Raw genomic sequence first — 19,853 nt, forward strand, 5'->3', positions numbered from 1 at the left:
GATCATTTCCCTTTCCCCAGTGCACAGTTACTCTGGTAAAAGGCCGGAGGTCTCCTTGGGGAAGGGTGGGAGAAAGATTCACTGCATAAATTGTCAGTAGTGTGATGGGTCCTTCCTCAAGGGGACGGAGCCTCCCTTCTTTCAAGGGGTCCTGGGTCTGTAAACTGGCTCAGGTCTGGAAATTGATTGAGGGGCCATGATTCTCTGTTGTTATAATTGAAATTAGTCCTTTGTCCCTTTGACCTGGAAGTTTTCTGCTTACATAAATTAAATAGAAATGTAGTAGGCTTCCTATCAATTTCATTTCTAGGAAAACCATGATTAGCCAAGGCCAGAGCTCTCAGACTATTCTGATTACTCCTTTGCCTCTACTGTCCATTACGATAGCTATGCCCACCTTGCCTTTGATGCGTTGAGTGCCGCTACTTGGCTCCTGCCACCTCAGGATCCAATTATTTCTATTGTATTTAAAGTTTGTAGTTGAGTGACTGCAGCTCCCACTGTTAGATGTGGCATACAGAGAAGAGCAGTTACAGGGCTCTTCAAAGATGCAGGTGCTGCCCTCACAAATCTATTTTGTAAGGCATTAGTCAAGGGTATAAATTCTGGACCCTCCCAGCTGGGATGAGTTGGTCTAAAGTGTCTAAGCCACTTCACCATCCCAATCTCCCTAAGCCTTTGCATCCCTTCCTCTATATTAAACCAAGGGAGATCAGGCATTTCCAGCTTATTCACGGTGGGCCATCTTTTAATCCATGTTTCAGCTAACAAAGCAAATAAACTATTACAACCTTTTTTAACATCCTGAGCTACAACATTAAATGCAGAATCCCTACTTGGTGGGTCCAAATCAATAAATTCATCTTCATCCCACTCTATGTTCCTTCCACCATCGTCCCACACCCTTAATATCCATTATGAATAGGCCTGTTCTCCATATTTCTACTTATATAAATTAGAAAAACAGTCCTTTACCAGTGTAGCACACCTCCCCATGGCTCACACCCTGAACCTCACCTTTAGGGGCCTGCCAGGACTTTAGTCTAGTGATAGGTCTAGAAGCAAACCGGGGTGTTGGGGGTGGCTTCTGAGGAGAATCAACATGATCTTGCCTGGCAACTGCCTCGGGGGAGGCCATCACTGTTGCCTCAGGCAGCACAGGGTTTATCTCCTTCGGCAAAAGTGGAAAGGCTGATGGCAGCGTGGGTCAGGGAGTGGGGATGTTGCCACTATTGGGGATGGGGAAGCTGTTTCTTCTGGCAAGAAAGGCTCATCAGAGTTTATAAGCTCAGTGTCCTCAGCTTCATCAGGGTCCTCCCACATGTCCCCATTCCAAGTTACAGGGCCCCCTTCTTTTCCAATCAGTGCTCTCACTTTTAACATGAGACACCTGGAGAGGCTGTGCATGCACCTTTCATTGCAGGTCAGCCACTCACATGATAAGACCTTGTATCTAATTTTCCAAAATTTCAGCTCTCTTTCTACAGGAGATAAGACTGTCACTCAGGGCACAAAGCTGGGGAGTTGATATCTTAGCAGATTTGAGGCTCAGTATCTGCTTCTGAAGAGGGGAGTTAGAATCCCTGAATTCATCATTTGCTTTTATCACTTTGTCCAGTGAACTTAGGAGCAAGACCAGCTTCATTATGTTCCTTGGTTCTCCACATATGGTCAAAGGTATTATGTATAGAGTCACTAAACTCCTTACCTCTCAAGAGCAGTGAATCAGGAGTGTCAAATGCATTTATTTTGCATAAATCTCTAAACAGTTAAAGCCAAGGACTATGAGTGTTCTCCAAACTATTAGAAGTATAGTTCTTACCATTTTGGGCTCTAATCATTTTAAGCATCCAACTCCAGAAACCCTAACACCAGTGAAAAAACGCCAACCTCAATATTCTGTTTCTCTAGAATCACTCCCAGTACCAAAATCTGTATTAGTCAGGGTTCTCTAGAGGGAGAGAACTAATAGGATACATATATCCTATTTAATACTCCTTAATAAACTCCTTTTCATATATATGTATATAAAGGGTGTGTGTGTATCTATGTGTGTGTTTGTGTGTTTTCTCTTGCAAAGGCCTTTTTGATAAGGACTCATCTTAGGGGGAATCAAGAACTTACTGAAAAGAACAGAATTCAAGGAAATAAATAAATTTCTAAGAAACAAAAAGAAAGCACCTTCTTTTCTGTTCAGCATCTCTGCCAGCAAAGCTGAGGAGGCAGAAGCAAAGTATGGGGAGGTCCAGGGTCCTCACAGCTGGGTCTGTGGTTTGCTGGGGGGTGTGGGCAGATCTGGGGTCCTCACAGCTAAGTTTGGGGGTTGATTCCATGGTATGATAACTTCACAGCCTGCTGTGAGTCATTTACTATTCCTGAGACTTGATTTTCTGATTTTTGAGAAAAGGCTGATGAAAAATAAAGCCTCCATCAGAGGAAGGCAGAGCCACACAGGACGATCCACTGAAAGGTCCTCTTTAGGATAAAACACATTAGAGGTGTTTGCAAAATGTCTGGGAGCCAAACTGATCATTAACACATAGATAATGAAAACCCTAGTCCAGAAAGGCCAGTGGCACAGACAGGAACTCACAGGCTCAGCCCCAGGGCTGACTCTGGACCTCCTGACATCTCCTTGTCCCTTTACCAACATATTTTCATTTCTTCCCCTTCTCAGATGACTTAGGTCTGGGGATTACCAACCACAGAGCCTGCCAGTTCCTTCCAGAGCACAGATGCAAACACACACAAACACACCCATGGACACAAAGTGATACATACACAAGCATACATAAACATGCCATACACTCATGAATACACACGTGTTCACATAAACACATACATCTGACAACCATTTAATTAAATATCTTAAGTCACCACATTCTCCATTTTTCCCTAATGGCTTACTCAATTGTCCTTTTTTTTTTTTTTTTTAACAACCAAAAAAAGGACTTTATATGTTTACAGCAGCTTTAGGTTCACCACAAAATTGAGCAGAAGGTACAGAGATTTCCCACAAACCCTTCCCACACACACACATAGCCCCATCCACTACCAGTATCTCCACCAGAGGGAACATTTCTTACAATCCGTGAACTACATTGACACATTATTGTCACCCAAAGTCCGTAGTTGACATTAGGGTTCGCTCTTGATGTTGTACATTCTATGGATTTGGACAAATTTTTAATGAGACATGTTCACCACTGAATTATCATACAGAATAGTTTCACTGCTCTAGAAATTCTTTCTATTCTGCCCAGTCATGCCTCCCTCCTCCCAATCCCTGGCAACCACTAACCTCTTTCTTGTCTCCATAGTTTTTTTTTTTTTTTTTAGGATGTCATCTATGTGTAATAATACATCATGTACGCTTTTTGGCTTCTTTCACTTGGGAATAATTTTCATTTAAGGTACCTCTAAGCCTTTGCATAGCTTCATAGCTCATTTCTTTTTAGTGCAGATCATATGCCTTTGTCTGGGTGAATCACAATTTACTTATCCATTGACCTACTGAAGGACATCTTGGTTGCTTCCAAGTTTTGGAAACTGTGAATAAAGCTGCTATAATCATCTGCATGCATGTTTTTGTGTGAAATTAAGTTTTCAACTCATTTAGGTAAATATAAAAGAGCATAATTTCTGGATCATATGGTAAAAGTATATTTAACTTTCTCAGAAACTGCCAAACTGTCTTCCAAAGTGGCCAAACCATTTTGCACTCTCACCAGCAATGAGAGAGAGTTCCTGTTGCTCCACATCCTCACCTACAACAGTTGTCCTACTGTTGTGATAATTTACATTCCCTGATGACAGATGATGTGAAGCATCTTTTCCTATACTTCACATCTGCCTATCTTCTTAGGTGAGGTATCTGTTAAGGTCTTTGTACAATTTTTATAATTGGTTTGTTTCTTTTCTTATTGTTGAGTTTTAATAGTTCTTTCTATAACTTGGATAACAGTATTGTATCAGACATATATTTTGCAAATATTTTATCCCAGTCTGTGGCTTGTCTTTTCATTCGCCTGGCAGTATCTTTTGCAGAGAAAAACATATTTAATTTAATTTTTTTTTTTTTTTTCGAGACAGAGTCTCGCTCTGTCACCCAGGCTGGAATGCAGTGGCCGGATCTCAGCTCACTGCAAGCTCCGCCTCCCGGGTTTACGCCATTCTCCTGCCTCAGCCTCCTGAGTAGCTGGGACTACAGGCGCCCGCCACCTCGTCCGGCTAGTTTTTTGTAACTTTTAGTAGAGACGGGGTTTCACCGGGTTAGCCAGGATGGTCTCGATCTCCTGACCTTGTGATCTGCCCATCTCGGCCTCCCAAAGTGCTGGGATTACAGGCTTGAGCCACCGCGCCTGGCCCATATCTAATTTTAATGAAGTCCATCTTATCAATTATTTCTTTCATGGACTGCGGCTTTGGTGTTTTATCTAGAAAGTCATTGCCCAACCCAAGGTTATACAGATTTTCCTCTGTTACCTTCCAGGAGTTTTATTGTTTTGCATTTTACATTTAAATCTATGATTCACTTTGAGTTATTTTTATGGCGGGTGTAAGGTCTACGTCTAGATTCATTTTTGTACACGCAGATGTCCATTTGTTGAAGACTGCCTTTTCCCCATTATAATGTTTTTGCACTTCCATGAAGGAGAGGTTGACTATATTTATGTGGTTCTATTTCTGGGCTATTACATTCCATTAATCTATTTGTCTATTCTTGCAGCAATACCACATTGTCTTGATTAAATTAGCTTTATAGTAAGTCTTAAAATCAGGAAGTGTCAAGCCTCCAACTTTGTTCTACTTCAATATTGCATTGGCTATTCTAGCCTTTCCATCTCCATATAAACTTTAGAATCAATTTGTCAATATCCACAAAACTGTTTGCTAGAATTTTGGTTGATATTGTATTGAATCTACAGATCAAGTTGGAGAGAACTAAAATCTTAACAATATTGAGTCTCCCTATTCATGAACATAGACTATCTTCTTCATTTATTTTTTTCTATGATTTCTTTCATCTGAGTTTTGCAGTTCACCTCATTTAGACATTATACACATTTTGTTATATTTACATCTAAGTATTTTATTTCTTTTAGTGCTAATGTAAATGGTATTGTGCTTTTTAAATTTCAAAGCCCACTTTTACTTTTTCATTTCTGGTACATAGGAAGGCAATTAAATTGTGTATAATAAATAACCTTGCATTCCACAGCCAAGAGCTTTCAGTATGATGTTGAAAAGAAATGATGAGAAGGGACATCCTTATATTGTTCCTGATCTTGGTGGGAAATCATCTAGTTTCTCTCCATTATCTATGTTGTTAGCTGTGGGATTTTTTTGTAGCTAATCTTTATCAAGTTAAGGAGGTCCTTCTCTACTGTTAGCTTACTGAGAGTTTATATCACAAAATGAATGTTGGGTTTTGTGGAATGCTTTTCCTGCATCCATTTTTATGATCATTAGGGTTTTCTTCTTTAGTTTGTTAATGTGATGAATTACATTAATTTCCAAATGCTGAACTAGCCTTGCATAGCTGCAAAAAACTCCACTTGGTTGTGGTGTGTAATTCTTTTTATACATTGTTGAATTCCATTTGCTAATATTTTGTTGAGGATTTTTTGCATCTATGTTCATGAGAGATACTGGTCTATAATTTTCTTTTCTCATAATGTCTTCATCTGGTTTTGATATCGTGATAAATCTGGCCTCATAGAATGCACTAGGAAGTATTCCTTCTGTTTCTGTTCTCTGAAAGTGATTGTAGACAATTGGTATAATTTCTGCTGTACTGTTTGGTAGAACTCACCAGGGAACCTGTCTGGCCTGGCATTTTCTGTTTGAAAAAGTTATTAACTATTGATTTAATTCATTTAATAGATGTAGGCCAATCTAGACTGTCTGTATTTTATTGCGTAAGTTTTGGCAGATTGTGCTTTTTAAGGAATTGGTGCATTTCATCTAGGTTATCAAATTCGTCAGCACAGAGGTGTACGCAAACTCGATAGAATCTATAGTAATATCCTCTCTTTGATTTCTAATAATATTAACTTGTGTTCTCTTTCTGCGTATGTAGCCTGGCTATTGGCTTATAAGTTTGTTTATATTTTCAAAGAAATAGTTTTTTTTTCTATCTTGATTTCCTGTCTTCAGTCCCTGATTTCTTCTGTAATTTTCATCATTTATTGTCCTCTATTTACATTGGGTTTAAATTACTTCTCTTTTTCTAGTTTCCTAAGGTGAAAGCTTAGATGATTAATTTTTGACATTTCTTCTAATATATGCTTTCAATTCTATATATTTCTCTCTAAGCACTGCTTTTACTGCATGCCACAAATTTTGATAAGTTGTATGATTATTTTGTTTTAGTTGAAAATATTTTTAAGATTTCTATTGAGATTCATTCTTTGACCAGTGTGTTATTTAGAAGTGTACTGTTTACTCTCCAAACATTTTGTGACTTCCCAGCAATCTGTTATTGAACCCTAGTTTAATTCCATTGTAGTTTAAGAGCAGACACTGTACAATATCTGATATGGATTGGCTGTGTCCCCACCCAAATCTCATCTTGGATTATAGCTCCCATAATTCCCATGTGTTACGGGAGGGATCTAGTGGGAGGTAATTGAATCACGGGGGCAGTTTTTTCCATACTGTTCTCGTGGTAGTGAATAAGTCTCATGAGATCTGATAGTTTTATAAGGGGAAACCCCTTTTTCTTGTTTCTCATTCTTTTTTGTCTGCCACCATGTAAGATGTGCCTTTCACCTTCCACCATGATTCTAAGGCCTCCCCAGCCACATAGAACTGTGAGTCTATTAAGCCTCTTTTTCTTTATAAATTACCTAGTCTCAGGTCTGTCTTCATCAGCAGCGTGAGAACAAACGAATACAATATCTGTTCTTTTAAATTTGTAAAAGTGTGTTTTTATGGCCCAGCATGTGGTCTGTCTTGGTGAATTCTTCATGTAATCTTCAAAAGAATGCTATTCTGCTGTTGTTGGGTGAAGTAGTCTGTAGATGTCCATTACATGCAGTGGATTGATGATGCTGCTGAAATTTGCTATGTCCTTTCTTATTTCTGCCAGGCGGGTCTATCCATTTCTGACCAGTTGCACTCTTATGGCTGGTTGGGTTATCTGTTGTCAACTCAGCAACCCTCCATTTCCCTTCTCAAAGCAGAAAGAGAAACCAGGTTCCATGTTTCTCCAGATCCTTTCCCATATGTCTCAGGCTGAGAGTTTGCTGAAAGAAACTCATTAAAGATCTGGGAGGGTAAAGAGGAGATGCCAACCGTTTTTGAAGTCAGATAAGCACACCCTTGGGCAGATGCATCCGTGGGGCTACCCATTGTGTCCTGAAAGCCACAGCTTCAACACTGTCGACTGTGGGAGATGTTCCAGAGTTTTCATGAGAATCGCAATTTTTATTTTTCTTAAGAACTGACAATTTTATGGTTTTTGAATATATTATTTTATTTTTTCTAGGGGGAGGTGTTTGTTGTTTGAGACAGAGTCTCGCTCTGTCGCCCAGGCTGGAGTGCAGTGGCACGATCTCTGCTCACTGCAGCCTCTGCCTCCTGGTTTCAAACGATTCTCCTGCCTCAGATTCCCGAGTAGCTGGGATTACAAGCACCCGCCACCATGCTCAGCTAATTATTATTATTATTATTATTATTGTTATTATCTTTTTTTTAGTAGAGACAGTGTTTCACCATGTTAACCAGGCTGGCCTCGAACTCCTGACCTTAAGTAATCCAAAGTTGCTGGGATTACAGGAGTGAGCCACTGACACCGGCCAAATATCACATTTTCGACGGCAGATTCTCTGCCCTTTGCATTCCAGCAATTCCAACTTGGTGAGAACCCGTTTCTCCCTATCTTCAAACTGTTACAGCTGGAATTCCTGGAGCTGCTCCCATTTTCCTGACCAAATCCTAGTGGGTAGAGTTCAGGTGTTGGGTTGTTGGGTAAGGGCAGCGGCTGCTTAAAGCTGCAGTGGAGAACATGGAGAAAGACAATGACAAGGCTCAGTGACTCATATTTCCATTTTAAGCCATGAGTGCAGTGCTACAGAGCTTTGGGATTCCCCTGAAATTATTCCTTATTTCTTGTAACTACAGAATTAAGACTTCTGAAAACTCAGGCCAATTTGCAGGTGGCTGACTAATTCTATCAGGCAGTGAGTCTCTCTACAGTTAGGGCATTGATGGGTAAAGAGTGGGAATGAGAACAGATCTCAGCATGTCTGTGTCCCTTTTGCACGTTCATATCCTACTGACTTTCCTTCACCTTCCTCCCCTACTGGCAGTCACTTTTGCCCAAAGATCCTCAAATTATGTTTTCTGAGGCAACAATCTGGCAGGACAATGCTGATTTTCCTCAATATGCAGCTGGTCACTCCCCATATTTCTAGTCTCATAGCTAGCCCCAAATCTTATTATGAAGCCTAATTTCAGAAGAGCTAGCCCATGATGCAATGGTCATGACAATGGCAGAAATGAACTTTTGATTGTGCGTGGAAATATGTGTTTAAGGCTGTAGAATCCTCTGTTGGATTAGACCAACTGTATTGATATGGGTGCAATGACTAGAGACTCTGGATTGAATGACTAGAGATTCTGGATTGAATTTGTTTAATTACTTGAGAGAGACTCTATTGGTTTCTTTGGTTAGTTGACTCACAGTGGCCATACTAAGTGAGGTTGAGTTGCCATAGCTTCCTTGGTGTGCGGTCCCAGAAGAAATTCAAAGGTTTATGGAAGTAGGGTGCCTACTCCCATACCTGTTCTCTTGCTGCATCTACATTCACTTCTTTGCCAAAAGACTGAAAAACTCCTAAGTGAGGAAGGCACCAGCATCCCAGAAACTCTGCTGAGGCACTTTCCTGCTGAGCAGGCATGGTACTGGGTTATGCCACCATTGAAGGTGGCTCCTGGAATCCAAAGAGATGGTGGACCCTGGACGGGATGGCAGAGCCCAGCAGCAGCACTGAACCTTCAGACCAGGTGGGTTGGTTCCTTTCATGGGCAGCAGGGCTGATGGTGTGACCTGCAGATCTATCTAGCTATGGCTAACTGATCACAGAGTTCTTAGGACTGAAATAGAGGGGGAATACATTGCAGTTGTAATTGATTTGCGTAGGTGAAAAATCTCCAAGTGGATAGAGACTGGACTTACCACAGTAAAGAGACCTGAGCTCTCAATCCATTTCAGGGAGTCAGTTCCCAGAACCTGCAGCCCTGAATGAAGGGAAGTCCAAGTCCGTTTGAGGAAAGACTGCCAAGCCGTTGTACTGCAGATCTCCCTTTTAGCCTCTGTAAAGCACTTGCAGAGACTGGCAGCTATGAGTGGTGGACAAAGGGCTCCCGGACCCTGGCTCTGGGCCGATGCCAAGTCGTTGGAGTCCCAGTGCCCGCCACGGCCCCTGTCACAATGTGTGGATAATGTGGGTCGGGGGACAGCTGCCTTTGTCTTGGACTCATCCCACACTTGTCTCAGGGCCCCAAACACACCTTGGGGCTCTTTATCTCCCCTCTGAGTACAGAGCTGAACAGATACGTGTCCTACTGGTGGAACCTCCATGTTGGTGTCTGGACCCCTGCATTCAGGCCCATTATGGTTGGGTGACTGGACATCCTAGAATGGCCTTTCCTTTGGAAAATGGAAAACCAAAAGCCACGCTGTAGAAAAGACTTGAAAGATGTGGAGGAGGAAATTTTTATTACATTTCTTTCGATTGCCTCTTGGCTCAGGCAGAAAGCAAATAAATTATTAGCAATGGGAGTGCTCTACTATAAATATCAACAGATGGAACTCCAGTTCCAGCTCTTGTCCCAGATGTGCCCTGTATCCCAGAGCAAATCAAAAACATCCCTGATACCTGGCAAACAGCTACGAAACTGGCCAGTGGTTCTTTCTCCTGCAGTTTCTAGCTGTCAGCACACATCGCCAGAAGTAGACTGCCTCCAAATGGCAATAGTATACCTTTGTGTTCCGGCACCGAGGCCAGAACATACTCATTCTTGAGGAAAAAGGCCTTGCTTACACAGGATGGAACGTCCTGTTTCAGTATTAAGCATAACACATGTTGGTAAATGGACAACCTGGCGTAACAGGAAAGAAAGCTTCAGCTCTGTGTTAGGAATCCCTTATTCTGCTAACATGGAATGAAGTCCCCATGGTCTGCTGAGTAAATGGTCAGAGCCAATTTCTGTGAATGGGACTTCCCGCCCTGAGCTGCTGTTCAAAGTAGATGATCTGGAAGGTTCCTTTCTACTCAGAGTGTCCACACCAGTTTTCTCAACATAAGATGTCAACTTTATTTCTAACAGTTAAGTTCAAAATCACCTCCAGGCAGGATCTGCCATGAGTTCTTAATCATAGTAAAAGCTACTATAGGTGACTGAAACGTGTAAAAGGACTAATTTAAATTTAAAAAGGAAGCTCTGTGAAAGGTGTTAGTGACTTTTTTTCCAATTAGGGCAATTTTTATCAATGGTTTTCATAGCACTTAAGAACTTAAGACTGTAACTTAGACTAGAAGTAATTTTCTATTACAACATCTTACTTTCACCTTTGAGACGTCTTTTTAAAATTTCCCAGTGAACAGTAGAAAAATGACATTCTGTAAAGCTTCTTGTTCTGAGATGCCCTGGGGTGATTAAAGGCGGAACACACCAGCCTTGCTGCGGCCCTGCCAGGCTGTTGTTCTGTGCCCTGCCTGTGGGGGCGCTGGAGAGCAGCCCACCTCCCCCAGCTCCTCACTCTGGATCAGTGGTGGCATCACAGACCAGGCAGAGGGACAGAGGAACCTGCATGCAGCTCCTGCTGCCTGCCCCCCAGACATCCCAATCTGTGTCTGCGCAGGGATGTCACACTGAGTGACAGCCGTCGCCGATCTCCCTTTTCTCCTGAGAGAGACATGTCTCAGAATTTGCCCAGTGAACATACGGGCAGCTTACTCTGCTGTAGCCGCTACAGTATTACGTGCCAATGTGGATGAAAATGCACGGATGTATTAAAAAGGGGAAACTATATGTTACTGTATATGCATTTATGTGTATTAAGATGTTTTAACAACCTAGAGTAGTAAAATTTTCCAAAGCAGTAGAGTGAGTAAGATTCACTTTGTGGAGGTAAATCTAATTTTTAGATTAAAAAGGATTCTTTGCATTGAGTAGAACTGACATTTTTTTTTTTTTACAATTAATCGAAGCCAGAATTTACTCTGAAAAATGAGGAAGTGAAACCATATGATTTATAAGTCTTGTAGAATTTTAACATTTTAATGAACTTCATGCATCTGAAAAATTGAGATTATACGTCTCATTAGCATTTCTCTAATAATTTATTTTGCATCACATAAGAATGTAGACATATGATATGATCAGTTTGGTTCAAAAAGTATATTTGTATAAGTCCAATATTGTAATAGCTCCATTTATAAGATTTACATATAATTTACTAGATTTTTTTTTGAGATGAAGTCTCATTCTATTGCCCAGACTGCAGTGTAGGGGCCATAATAGCCCATTGCAGACTCAAACTCCTTGGTTCAAGTGGTCCTCCCACCTCAGCCTCCTGAGTAGCTGGGACTACAGGTATGCACCACCACGCCTGACTAGATTTTATTTTTATTTTTTGTAGAGACAGGTCTTGCTATGTTGCCCAGGCTGGACTTGAACCTCTGGCCTCAAGTGATCCTCCTGTCTAGGCCTCCCAAAGTGCTTGGATTATAGTTGTGAGCAATTAGTGCAAAAAATTGTTGTGGCCGAGCGTGATGGCTCACACCTGTAACCCCAGCACTTTGAGAGGTCAGGGTGGGCAGATCACCTGAGGTCAGGAGTTCAAGACCAGCCTGGCCAACATGGTGAAACCCCATCTCTACTTAAAAAAAAAAAATACAAAAATTAACCAGGCATGGTGGTGAGCGTCTATAATCCCAGCTCCTCGGGAGGCTGAGGCAGGGAGAATTGCTTGAACCCGGGAGGTGGAGGTCACAGTGAGCTGAGATCTCACCACTGCACTCCAGACTGGGCAACAGAGTGCGACTCTGTCTCAAAAACAAAACAACAACAACCACCACCACAACAAAAAAACTGTTGCTCACAAGCATTTTACTCTCTCTGGGCTAGGATAGAAGTCATGAAGGCATGTCTTGCCTCTCTTTCAATTGTGATGTGTTTTCCCATAATAAGCAAAAGGGTAACAGCACTTCATCTACTCGAGACTTTCAGGTCTTGGAGGCCAAGAATATGCTGATCCTTGTTGCTGTGACTCTTTCCTCCGCCCAGCGCATATTAGAGGTCGATAACTACACATCTTGAAGAAGACACAGATGAATTTGGAGTGAGCGTGTAGGAAGCGATTCCCTGTTTAGTTACAGACGGCTGCATGTGCCTGCCTTGGGTTCACGGAAATTTACTGCTATGCAGATGGGGTGACTTTCGGGTACTAGGGCTGTTGGCCCTTCCTTGGAACTAAAAGTTGGCTAATTGAAAAGATAAACACTGAAAAAGAAATGAGCACATGCCTGTTACTCTTCATAGGACAAGTTAAATTACCAGCCTGCTTGCCTTTTGCTGCAACTCACAGAATTAACCTCCTGTGAGGGCTCTGCTGGCTGCCTGGGGCCCCAGACGTGCGTCCTGGACTCAGCTTCACTACCTCTCTCCTTGACCCTGTGTCCCCCAGCTCACTTATCGGCAGAGGGATGCTCTGCCAGGCATCTCACCCGCTTTGTCCTCCACCTCATCTCTCAGCTGTAATACCGTCTCCACCTCTGCCCCCACCCTGCAGGCACCGGACTGACCATGTGTCCCTACCACATGCTTCCTGGCATCAGCCCCATGGTGAGGCTGCACTTGGCTTCTCTCTTCCCAACAGCCAGAATGAGTACCTCGGGGACAGACGTCTGTTTCATCCGCCTTTTAAGCTGACGTGACACTGGAGAAAGCTCATCTCCATGGAAGGCATCCTGCACTGAATGCGTCCTGACCCCCACCATCTTATGTGATCCTCAGAGGTCTCACCTGACATCCTCCACGGCACACATTCTAATGCATGCGTGCTGCTGCCAGCCAATGGGGAGCAAAGGTGTGAAGGCCCTGCAGGTTCCAGTGCCCGGGCGGTACGGGGAGACCCTGCAAAGCCCTGACACCTCCTGTGCTCTGCACGATGACGACCCTTCAGGAATCCCGGGTGAGTCACCTCCTCCCTGAGTTCCAGTGCCCTTGTGATCAACATGGGCTTCATCAAGTGTACTTTACAGCATTTGTGAGGATCCCTGACGGGAACGCTTGTGAAGTGACCCGGTCAGCATGCAACGGTCGACTGTGGGCACTTTGTTAAGGTCCTTTCATAACACAAGTTACTAAACCTTTTAAGCTTCCTTTCCAATTCTAAGACTGCATCTATGGATAGACTCAGTTAAATACAAATTACAGAGACAAATAATTCAAATACAAGAATAATAAACAGAACAAATATAAAATGTAATTCACTTACCACTTCTTCATGAGTTGCATTTTCTACATTTATGCCATTAACCTGAACAGATGACAAAGTAAGAATGTTGAGAAGAATAATTAATACAAGTTAAAAATAAAAATGCAATCAAGTTAAGGATTAACGTGTACAATACTGACCTGGAGAACAGCATCGCCTACGAACAACATCCCTGTCTGGTCCGCTGCAGGGTGGCAAAAGTGGCAACAGTGTTAAGAGAAATCTCAGCGACATTATGCTTTGTTATGACAGTCATTTAAGCACAGTGCTTGCAGCAGCTGAGGTGGCCACGTGTGTGTGTGTGTGTGTGTGTGTGTGCGCGCACCCGTGTCCACGTGAGTAGATGTGTGTTTGTGTGTGCAGGTGCAGATGGGTGTGCATGCATGGGTGTGGGTGGCATGCATGGGTACTTGCGAGTCTGAGTCTGTGAATCTGTTATGTGTGTGCCTGTGTGTGCCTGTGTGTACACATGGATGTGTGTGTGCATGTGTCCATAGGGGTGTGGGAAATGTCAACACATAGCAACAGGTGGCCGCTTCATAAGGAAAGCTAGATTGATTTACGTGCATTAAGAGAGCTGCTTTCCAGTCACAGAAGACTTGTTTAATGTGGAAAACAAATGTCACTTCCTCCTAATAAAGGGTTTCATTACAGGATATGGAAAGTCTGATGCACATTTTTCATTAAATGTGCAACAAACAAGAAATTCCCAAAGTCACTTAGCATTTTCCCTCATTCCCACAAACAAACATACACAGACGGCTCTAATCAAAATGACTGTACCTAGAATATTAAACGCAACAAATTGAAAAACTTTGTATGAGAAAGTTTGGCTATAATCTATGCAGCATGTTTTCACTTAACCTTTCCATCGTCAGAGAGGCAGAGAGAGCCCCATTAAATAAGATCGAACAAATCTGCACAAAAGCTAAGGCTTTTTACCCCAGTTTTTGCCTTCATATAGGTTTGTTTCAATTTTAAGTCTTTGTTTAAATAGTGGAAAACAAGCAGTAACCTGTTCTTCGAAAGTGGGAACGCTCTTGACAAACTATATACAGATTAAATGTCAATTCTAAATATTACTTCTAGTGTTTAGCAAATATCAAATCGTGTGGAAACTATAGTTTTCAGATCACTGTACGTAATGGTACCGATTCTGTACAGCAATGGTACTGATGCTAAGTGATCCAAATAAAGTTCTCATTTGCACCAAAACTGTCCAAGGCAAAGCTGCCGTGGACCATGCAGTGGTGGCAGCTCTTCTCCCCTGCGCCGTCTCCCTGTGTTCAAACTGCCCCCTCTCTGTCTCTCACTGTCTCTGTGTCTCTCTGTCTCTGTCTCTCTGCCTTCGCATGCTGCTCTTCCCCTCTCTAGCCACACCAGGGTGGGTTGCATCCTGAAAACATTTATTGATTATCTGAAATAATGGACTCTGGGCTGGGGCCTCAGAAGCATTACAACCCTAAAATTTAAGGGAATCAAAGATTAACATAAAAAAGTACACACAGAATATGTGGATTCCATGTGAAATTACACATGTGGTAGTGATTATATAGATCATATAATATGGATGCTATAAAAGTGCAGAAAATTGCATATGATAAAAAACAAGGTCCAAATCAATTAATCATCATAATTCTCAATGTTTAGTTTAAGAAGCACCAACTTTATTAAACACCTGCCTGGCGCATCAGAAACTTAGCTTCAGCTTGTCTAACAGGATAGAGATAAGGTTGTTCTTATCAGAGTATTTTACCCCATGGTCTGAATGGACCTACAGAAAATAAAAATCTCTGTGCATTTAGATGCATTGATTTTTCAAAACAAACTTTAGCTACTTATGGAAAGTGTCGTCATCGAACAAGTCCAGTGCAGGAGATAATGTGTTTTTTTGTTTTGTTTTGTTTTGTTTTGTTTTGAGATGGAGTCTCGCTCTTGTCGCCCAGTCTGGAGTGCAATGGCGCGATCCTGGCTCACTGCGACCTCTGCCTCCTGGGTTCGAGTGATTCTTTTGCCTCAGCCTCCCGAGTAGCTGGGATTACAGATGTGCACCACCACACCCTGCTAATTTTTTTGTATTTTTAGTAGAGACAGGGTTTTGCCATGTTGGCCAGGCTGGTCTTGAATTCCTAACCTCAAGTGATCTGCCCACCTCGGCCTCCCAGAGTGCTGGGATTACAGGCGTGAGCCACCGCGTCCGGCCGAGGTAATGTGTTTTTAAAATGATATGCATGGTAATCCCTCACAGTAAATGACTTAATCTCTTTGTTTGATGAAGGTCAGTGAAGACGCATCTGACTCTTCTAACCTAAAGCAGAAAGCAGCATTTTGTTTTGTCAACAAGCCACATGTGCGTCTGAGATCCCACAGAACAGCAGACAAAAATGACTGTCCAGATCCAGGCACCAAAATGCATAACCAAATTCCCTGAAAATAGTGGTATCTAGAGTTTTCAGAATGGAACTGCCATTTCCTGTCTGGAACGAATGCAGTGAGGTCTATTTTGCTCTAGAATTGGTCAGAAGCCGCCTCCAGACGGCAGAAAAACTCACATGGGACAGTGCTGAGCCCGTGGGTCAGCAGCCTCCCTGGACTCGGGCTTTTCTGCAGGACCTGGGGTTTAATGAGATGACGATGAATTGCAGCCCAGCGTCTGTCTGCGTGCCAGGCCTCCTCACCCAGCACGCCCACGGGGAGCATAGCAGTGCTTACTTGGAGGGAAGTCCGCCTCATTAAAACATTTCACAGACCCGGAAGAGCATCCTGGACACCTGAGTCAATACGTCTTCCGTTTTGATTTGAGCTCTGAAGCCACCCAGGGACCTCCATCTGGGAGAAGCAGGGATCCCAGAGCTCGCTGCTTCTTACTTGCCTCTGACTGGGAGAGCTCCAGGCTCTGCAGGTCCCGCAAGTTTGGAGGCCTGTGGGCACTGAGGCAGTGGAGACAGTGAGGCCCTAAGGAACTGGCACATAATTTTTGTGTGTGCAAACATATAATGTTATAAATTCTCAAGTAATGGAATTGAAATGCCAGCAGCAGTCTAGGTAAATAGCAAACATTGGCATATACACTTTCTGCAGTTTTTGCTGAAAATTAAAGGGTCAAATTAAAATCCTTAAAGGAGATACGGAAATCCTTCCTTAACTAAAACTTAGGAGTTTACACAGCAGGAAAACAATAATTTTAATGTGGTGAGACATGCTTGTTGGTTTATTCTTCATTTTCTTGCCTCCACTTTCTCCCTCCTCTTGCTGTGGGTAACAATTAGGTTCCCTCAGTTCTGGAGCCAACACTTGGGTTAAGCATTTGATGGCCAGACAAAGGGAAGTCCAGCCTTTCCTCACGCCCCACCAGAGTCCTTCAGGTAGAAAAACATTGTGTGAAATCGCTGTTTCTTTGTTCATTGGTTTCCTAGATTTTGTTTCCTCTTTCCTCTGTTTGTGGCAATAACCTGGGTCATTAAAACTACTGATAACTGAATTTATAGTAAACCATAATTTCATTATTTCCAGAATGTTCAAGGTTCTTAAATATACTGACTTGAAATGGCTTTAAGCTAACTTAGTTCAAGCGTTATCAAAACTTTCACGGAATTTTAAGTCATCATTGTGCTTCGGTCCTAAATGTAGCTTAAGAAACAAAGAGAGCAGAGAAAGAGCACATCATGGAGCTCCGTGTAGGTATTAACAGCTAAAGTTTACAAACAACATTACAAAAGCGTGAACCCTGTGAAATGTTGGCTTAAAACCAACCTTCTTAAGCAATTTTGGTTCAGTGAAAGGGAGGAGGAAGGAGAGTCATTCCCAGTTATTAAATGAAAGGTAATTACAAATACTTTCCAGCTAAATCTGTGAAATGTTTTTCACCTGACGGACACTTTTAGCCTTAAAAAAATTAAAAAATGGTAAAATGGGTGATAAAATAAAATCATGAAAGTTCGATTTTAATTCAAAACTTTAACGCCCCTAAATAAAATGAATTTGGTCAGATTAGGCAAGGTTTGTTGATTTTAGCTGAAAAGTGATTCTAGTTAATCCCTATGGTAATACAGCCACTGCCTCATGTTTTATGAGTGTCTAATACAGACACTCATAAAATTCATATGCTAAATGAAATATAGCATAATGCATTTTAATCCATATAAATATTCAAACTCCTACAAAATGTTATAATGAGGTGATATTTTGTTTCATTATATTTGCTTTTTCAAGATAAAGTAATTATAGGGTTATCTGAGGTCATGTAAAGGTAATGTAATCAAGGTTTGGAACACAACTGTGTTATCATGAACATAATTGTGTTTTCTTGAAAATTAATTAGAATTTGTAAAGTTAAGACATTTGTTAAATATTTATTCACATATGCATGTGGATAGTGTTATATAATGATAATATTTGTTACCAAGTCTTAATATTGAGTTAGATTTTATTATTTATTTGAATTATTAATGACTAAAATTACTGAGCATTTCTTACAGGTCAGACAACCTTCATAGTCCTTATGGACTTATTTAAACCACATCACAACCCCATGTGTAAGGCATAATCATCACCCCATAGGTGAAAATTCTGGACCTCAGGGTCAAAATTCAGACCACGTGCCACGTCAACACCTGTGCATGTCTGACTAGACACTGAGCAGAGAATGTAAGGCAAAGAAGACATATGGTATGATTTTAATTACTGTGAAGTTCAAAACCAAGCAAAACTAAACAATGTGATGTTTGGGGACACATATGTGGCTGAACTGTAGAGAAAAGCAAAAGCATGGTTCTCACTGAACTCAGGAGAGAAGGGGCAGGCACGGGGCATGGGGCTCTGGGTGGTATTTAGCTCTGAAACTGGAGGGAAGGTGAGTGGGCGTTTGCTCTAGTGTGGTTTAGAGGATGGTATCATGTACACTCAGCCAACACACGTCTCAGCTTCTTCCACAGCTTACACTCGGCTTCCACAGTGGAGGATGGCTAACCCGCCTAACAGTGCAGACCCGCAGCCGACCCCACAACTCTGCTCAGTCACTCCCTCAGTCCCCACTCACTGCCTCACTGCCTCCGGAACAGGCAACCTAGAAACAGAATCGAGGTTTGCTTACCACCACGATGACACATGATCTTTTGACACATGATCAAAAGATAACGGGACAAAACTTAAGGGAAAAATTGCCTACATCAAGAGAGAATTTTTTCTTTTCAGGTAGTTTGCATGGTGAGGCAACAACAGCAGCTGGGTGATCTGAAATCATGCCTTCCGCAAACTCAATTCCAGGCATCCGGAAAGGAGTGCTGCTTTTACTCAACTTCCCCGTGGCTCTGACTGTATTTGTGTACTTGGTGTTACAGATTAAATGCATGCTGTCAAACCTATCAACTTGTGTATGTATGTATGTTGTGTATATTTATCTATATATACACACATACACACATACATACATATACAGGTTATATATATATAGAGAGAGAGAGATTATCTGATTAAATAAGCTCTAATTTTATTTTATTTTTAAAACAAAAGGTTTCTGAAACTTTAAGTTTACAGTTCAACTTACTGTTTTGTAAAACAATGTAGCAGAGACTATATTAAAATCTATACGAGAATGTGTATTTAATAGTTTAGAGAAAAGCTGTTAGCCTAGGACACGGGTGAAAGTAAATGTAAACATTTTCCCATTAGGTGAAGAGCTCAAAAGGAAAAGGATCTGCCAGTGGGTTAAACGGGCCCCTCATAAAGGTGTGAACTAGAAGAACAGGAGAGTTTCTGCATTTTCTCTGGAACTTTAAACTGAGGGAAATGAATAGTGTGTCCCACGTTTGTGCTCATTTTCAAAAAGAGCTCACTTTAACGATCCGTGGACTCCAACGGTATCACTAAAATACATAATCTGAGAGATGTAAGTCAAATGGATTCGCCAAAACAACTCGAAGCTTGCGCACCGCAGGCCAGGGTGTAGCTGAATCCATCCCGAGTGTGACTCTGGAACTTAAATGGCCTTTTTACATCCTGATAAGCAAGACCAGCGCTCCAGCACCTAAACGCTTTTACCAAGAGCAGCGCTCCGGCACCTAAACGTCTCTACCAAGAGCAGCGCTCCGGCACCTAAACGTTTCTACCAAGAAAGAAATGCCAGCCGAACATAGACACCAAGAACTGCCAGTCAAAACACATCTTCTGATTAAAACTAACGTCAGCAAATTAACTCAGGAATAAATCAGACAGCGCTTATATAATCTTAACAGACCAGAATGTCTTACAATTGGAAACCTGCATCAATCCCACAGAGAGCTGACTGCATCTCAGTAGCAAAGCACATTACAGTTTGGCCCGAGGCTGTGTCTTGTCTGGG

The 19,853-nt window shown here is 41.9% G+C and overlaps 1 protein-coding gene across 2 annotated transcripts in view; it reads right to left on the reverse strand.

Annotated features, from left to right (window-relative positions):
- SNTG2 (syntrophin gamma 2) overlaps positions 1-19,853 on the reverse strand; it is a 374,364-nt gene that overhangs the window by 192,108 nt on the left and 162,403 nt on the right. For both annotated transcript variants that reach the window (XM_050753205.1, XM_050753204.1), the window contains exons 5-6: positions 13,654-13,697; positions 13,514-13,555 (exon numbers count right to left, since the gene is read on the reverse strand). In XM_050753205.1, coding sequence (XP_050609162.1) covers positions 13,514-13,555; positions 13,654-13,697 — 86 coding nt within the window. The remainder of the gene's footprint in view (positions 1-13,513; positions 13,556-13,653; positions 13,698-19,853) is intronic.

This window comes from Macaca thibetana, chromosome 13 (assembly GCF_024542745.1).
Source record: "Macaca thibetana thibetana isolate TM-01 chromosome 13, ASM2454274v1, whole genome shotgun sequence".
Classification (NCBI taxonomy): Eukaryota; Metazoa; Chordata; class Mammalia; order Primates; family Cercopithecidae; genus Macaca; species Macaca thibetana.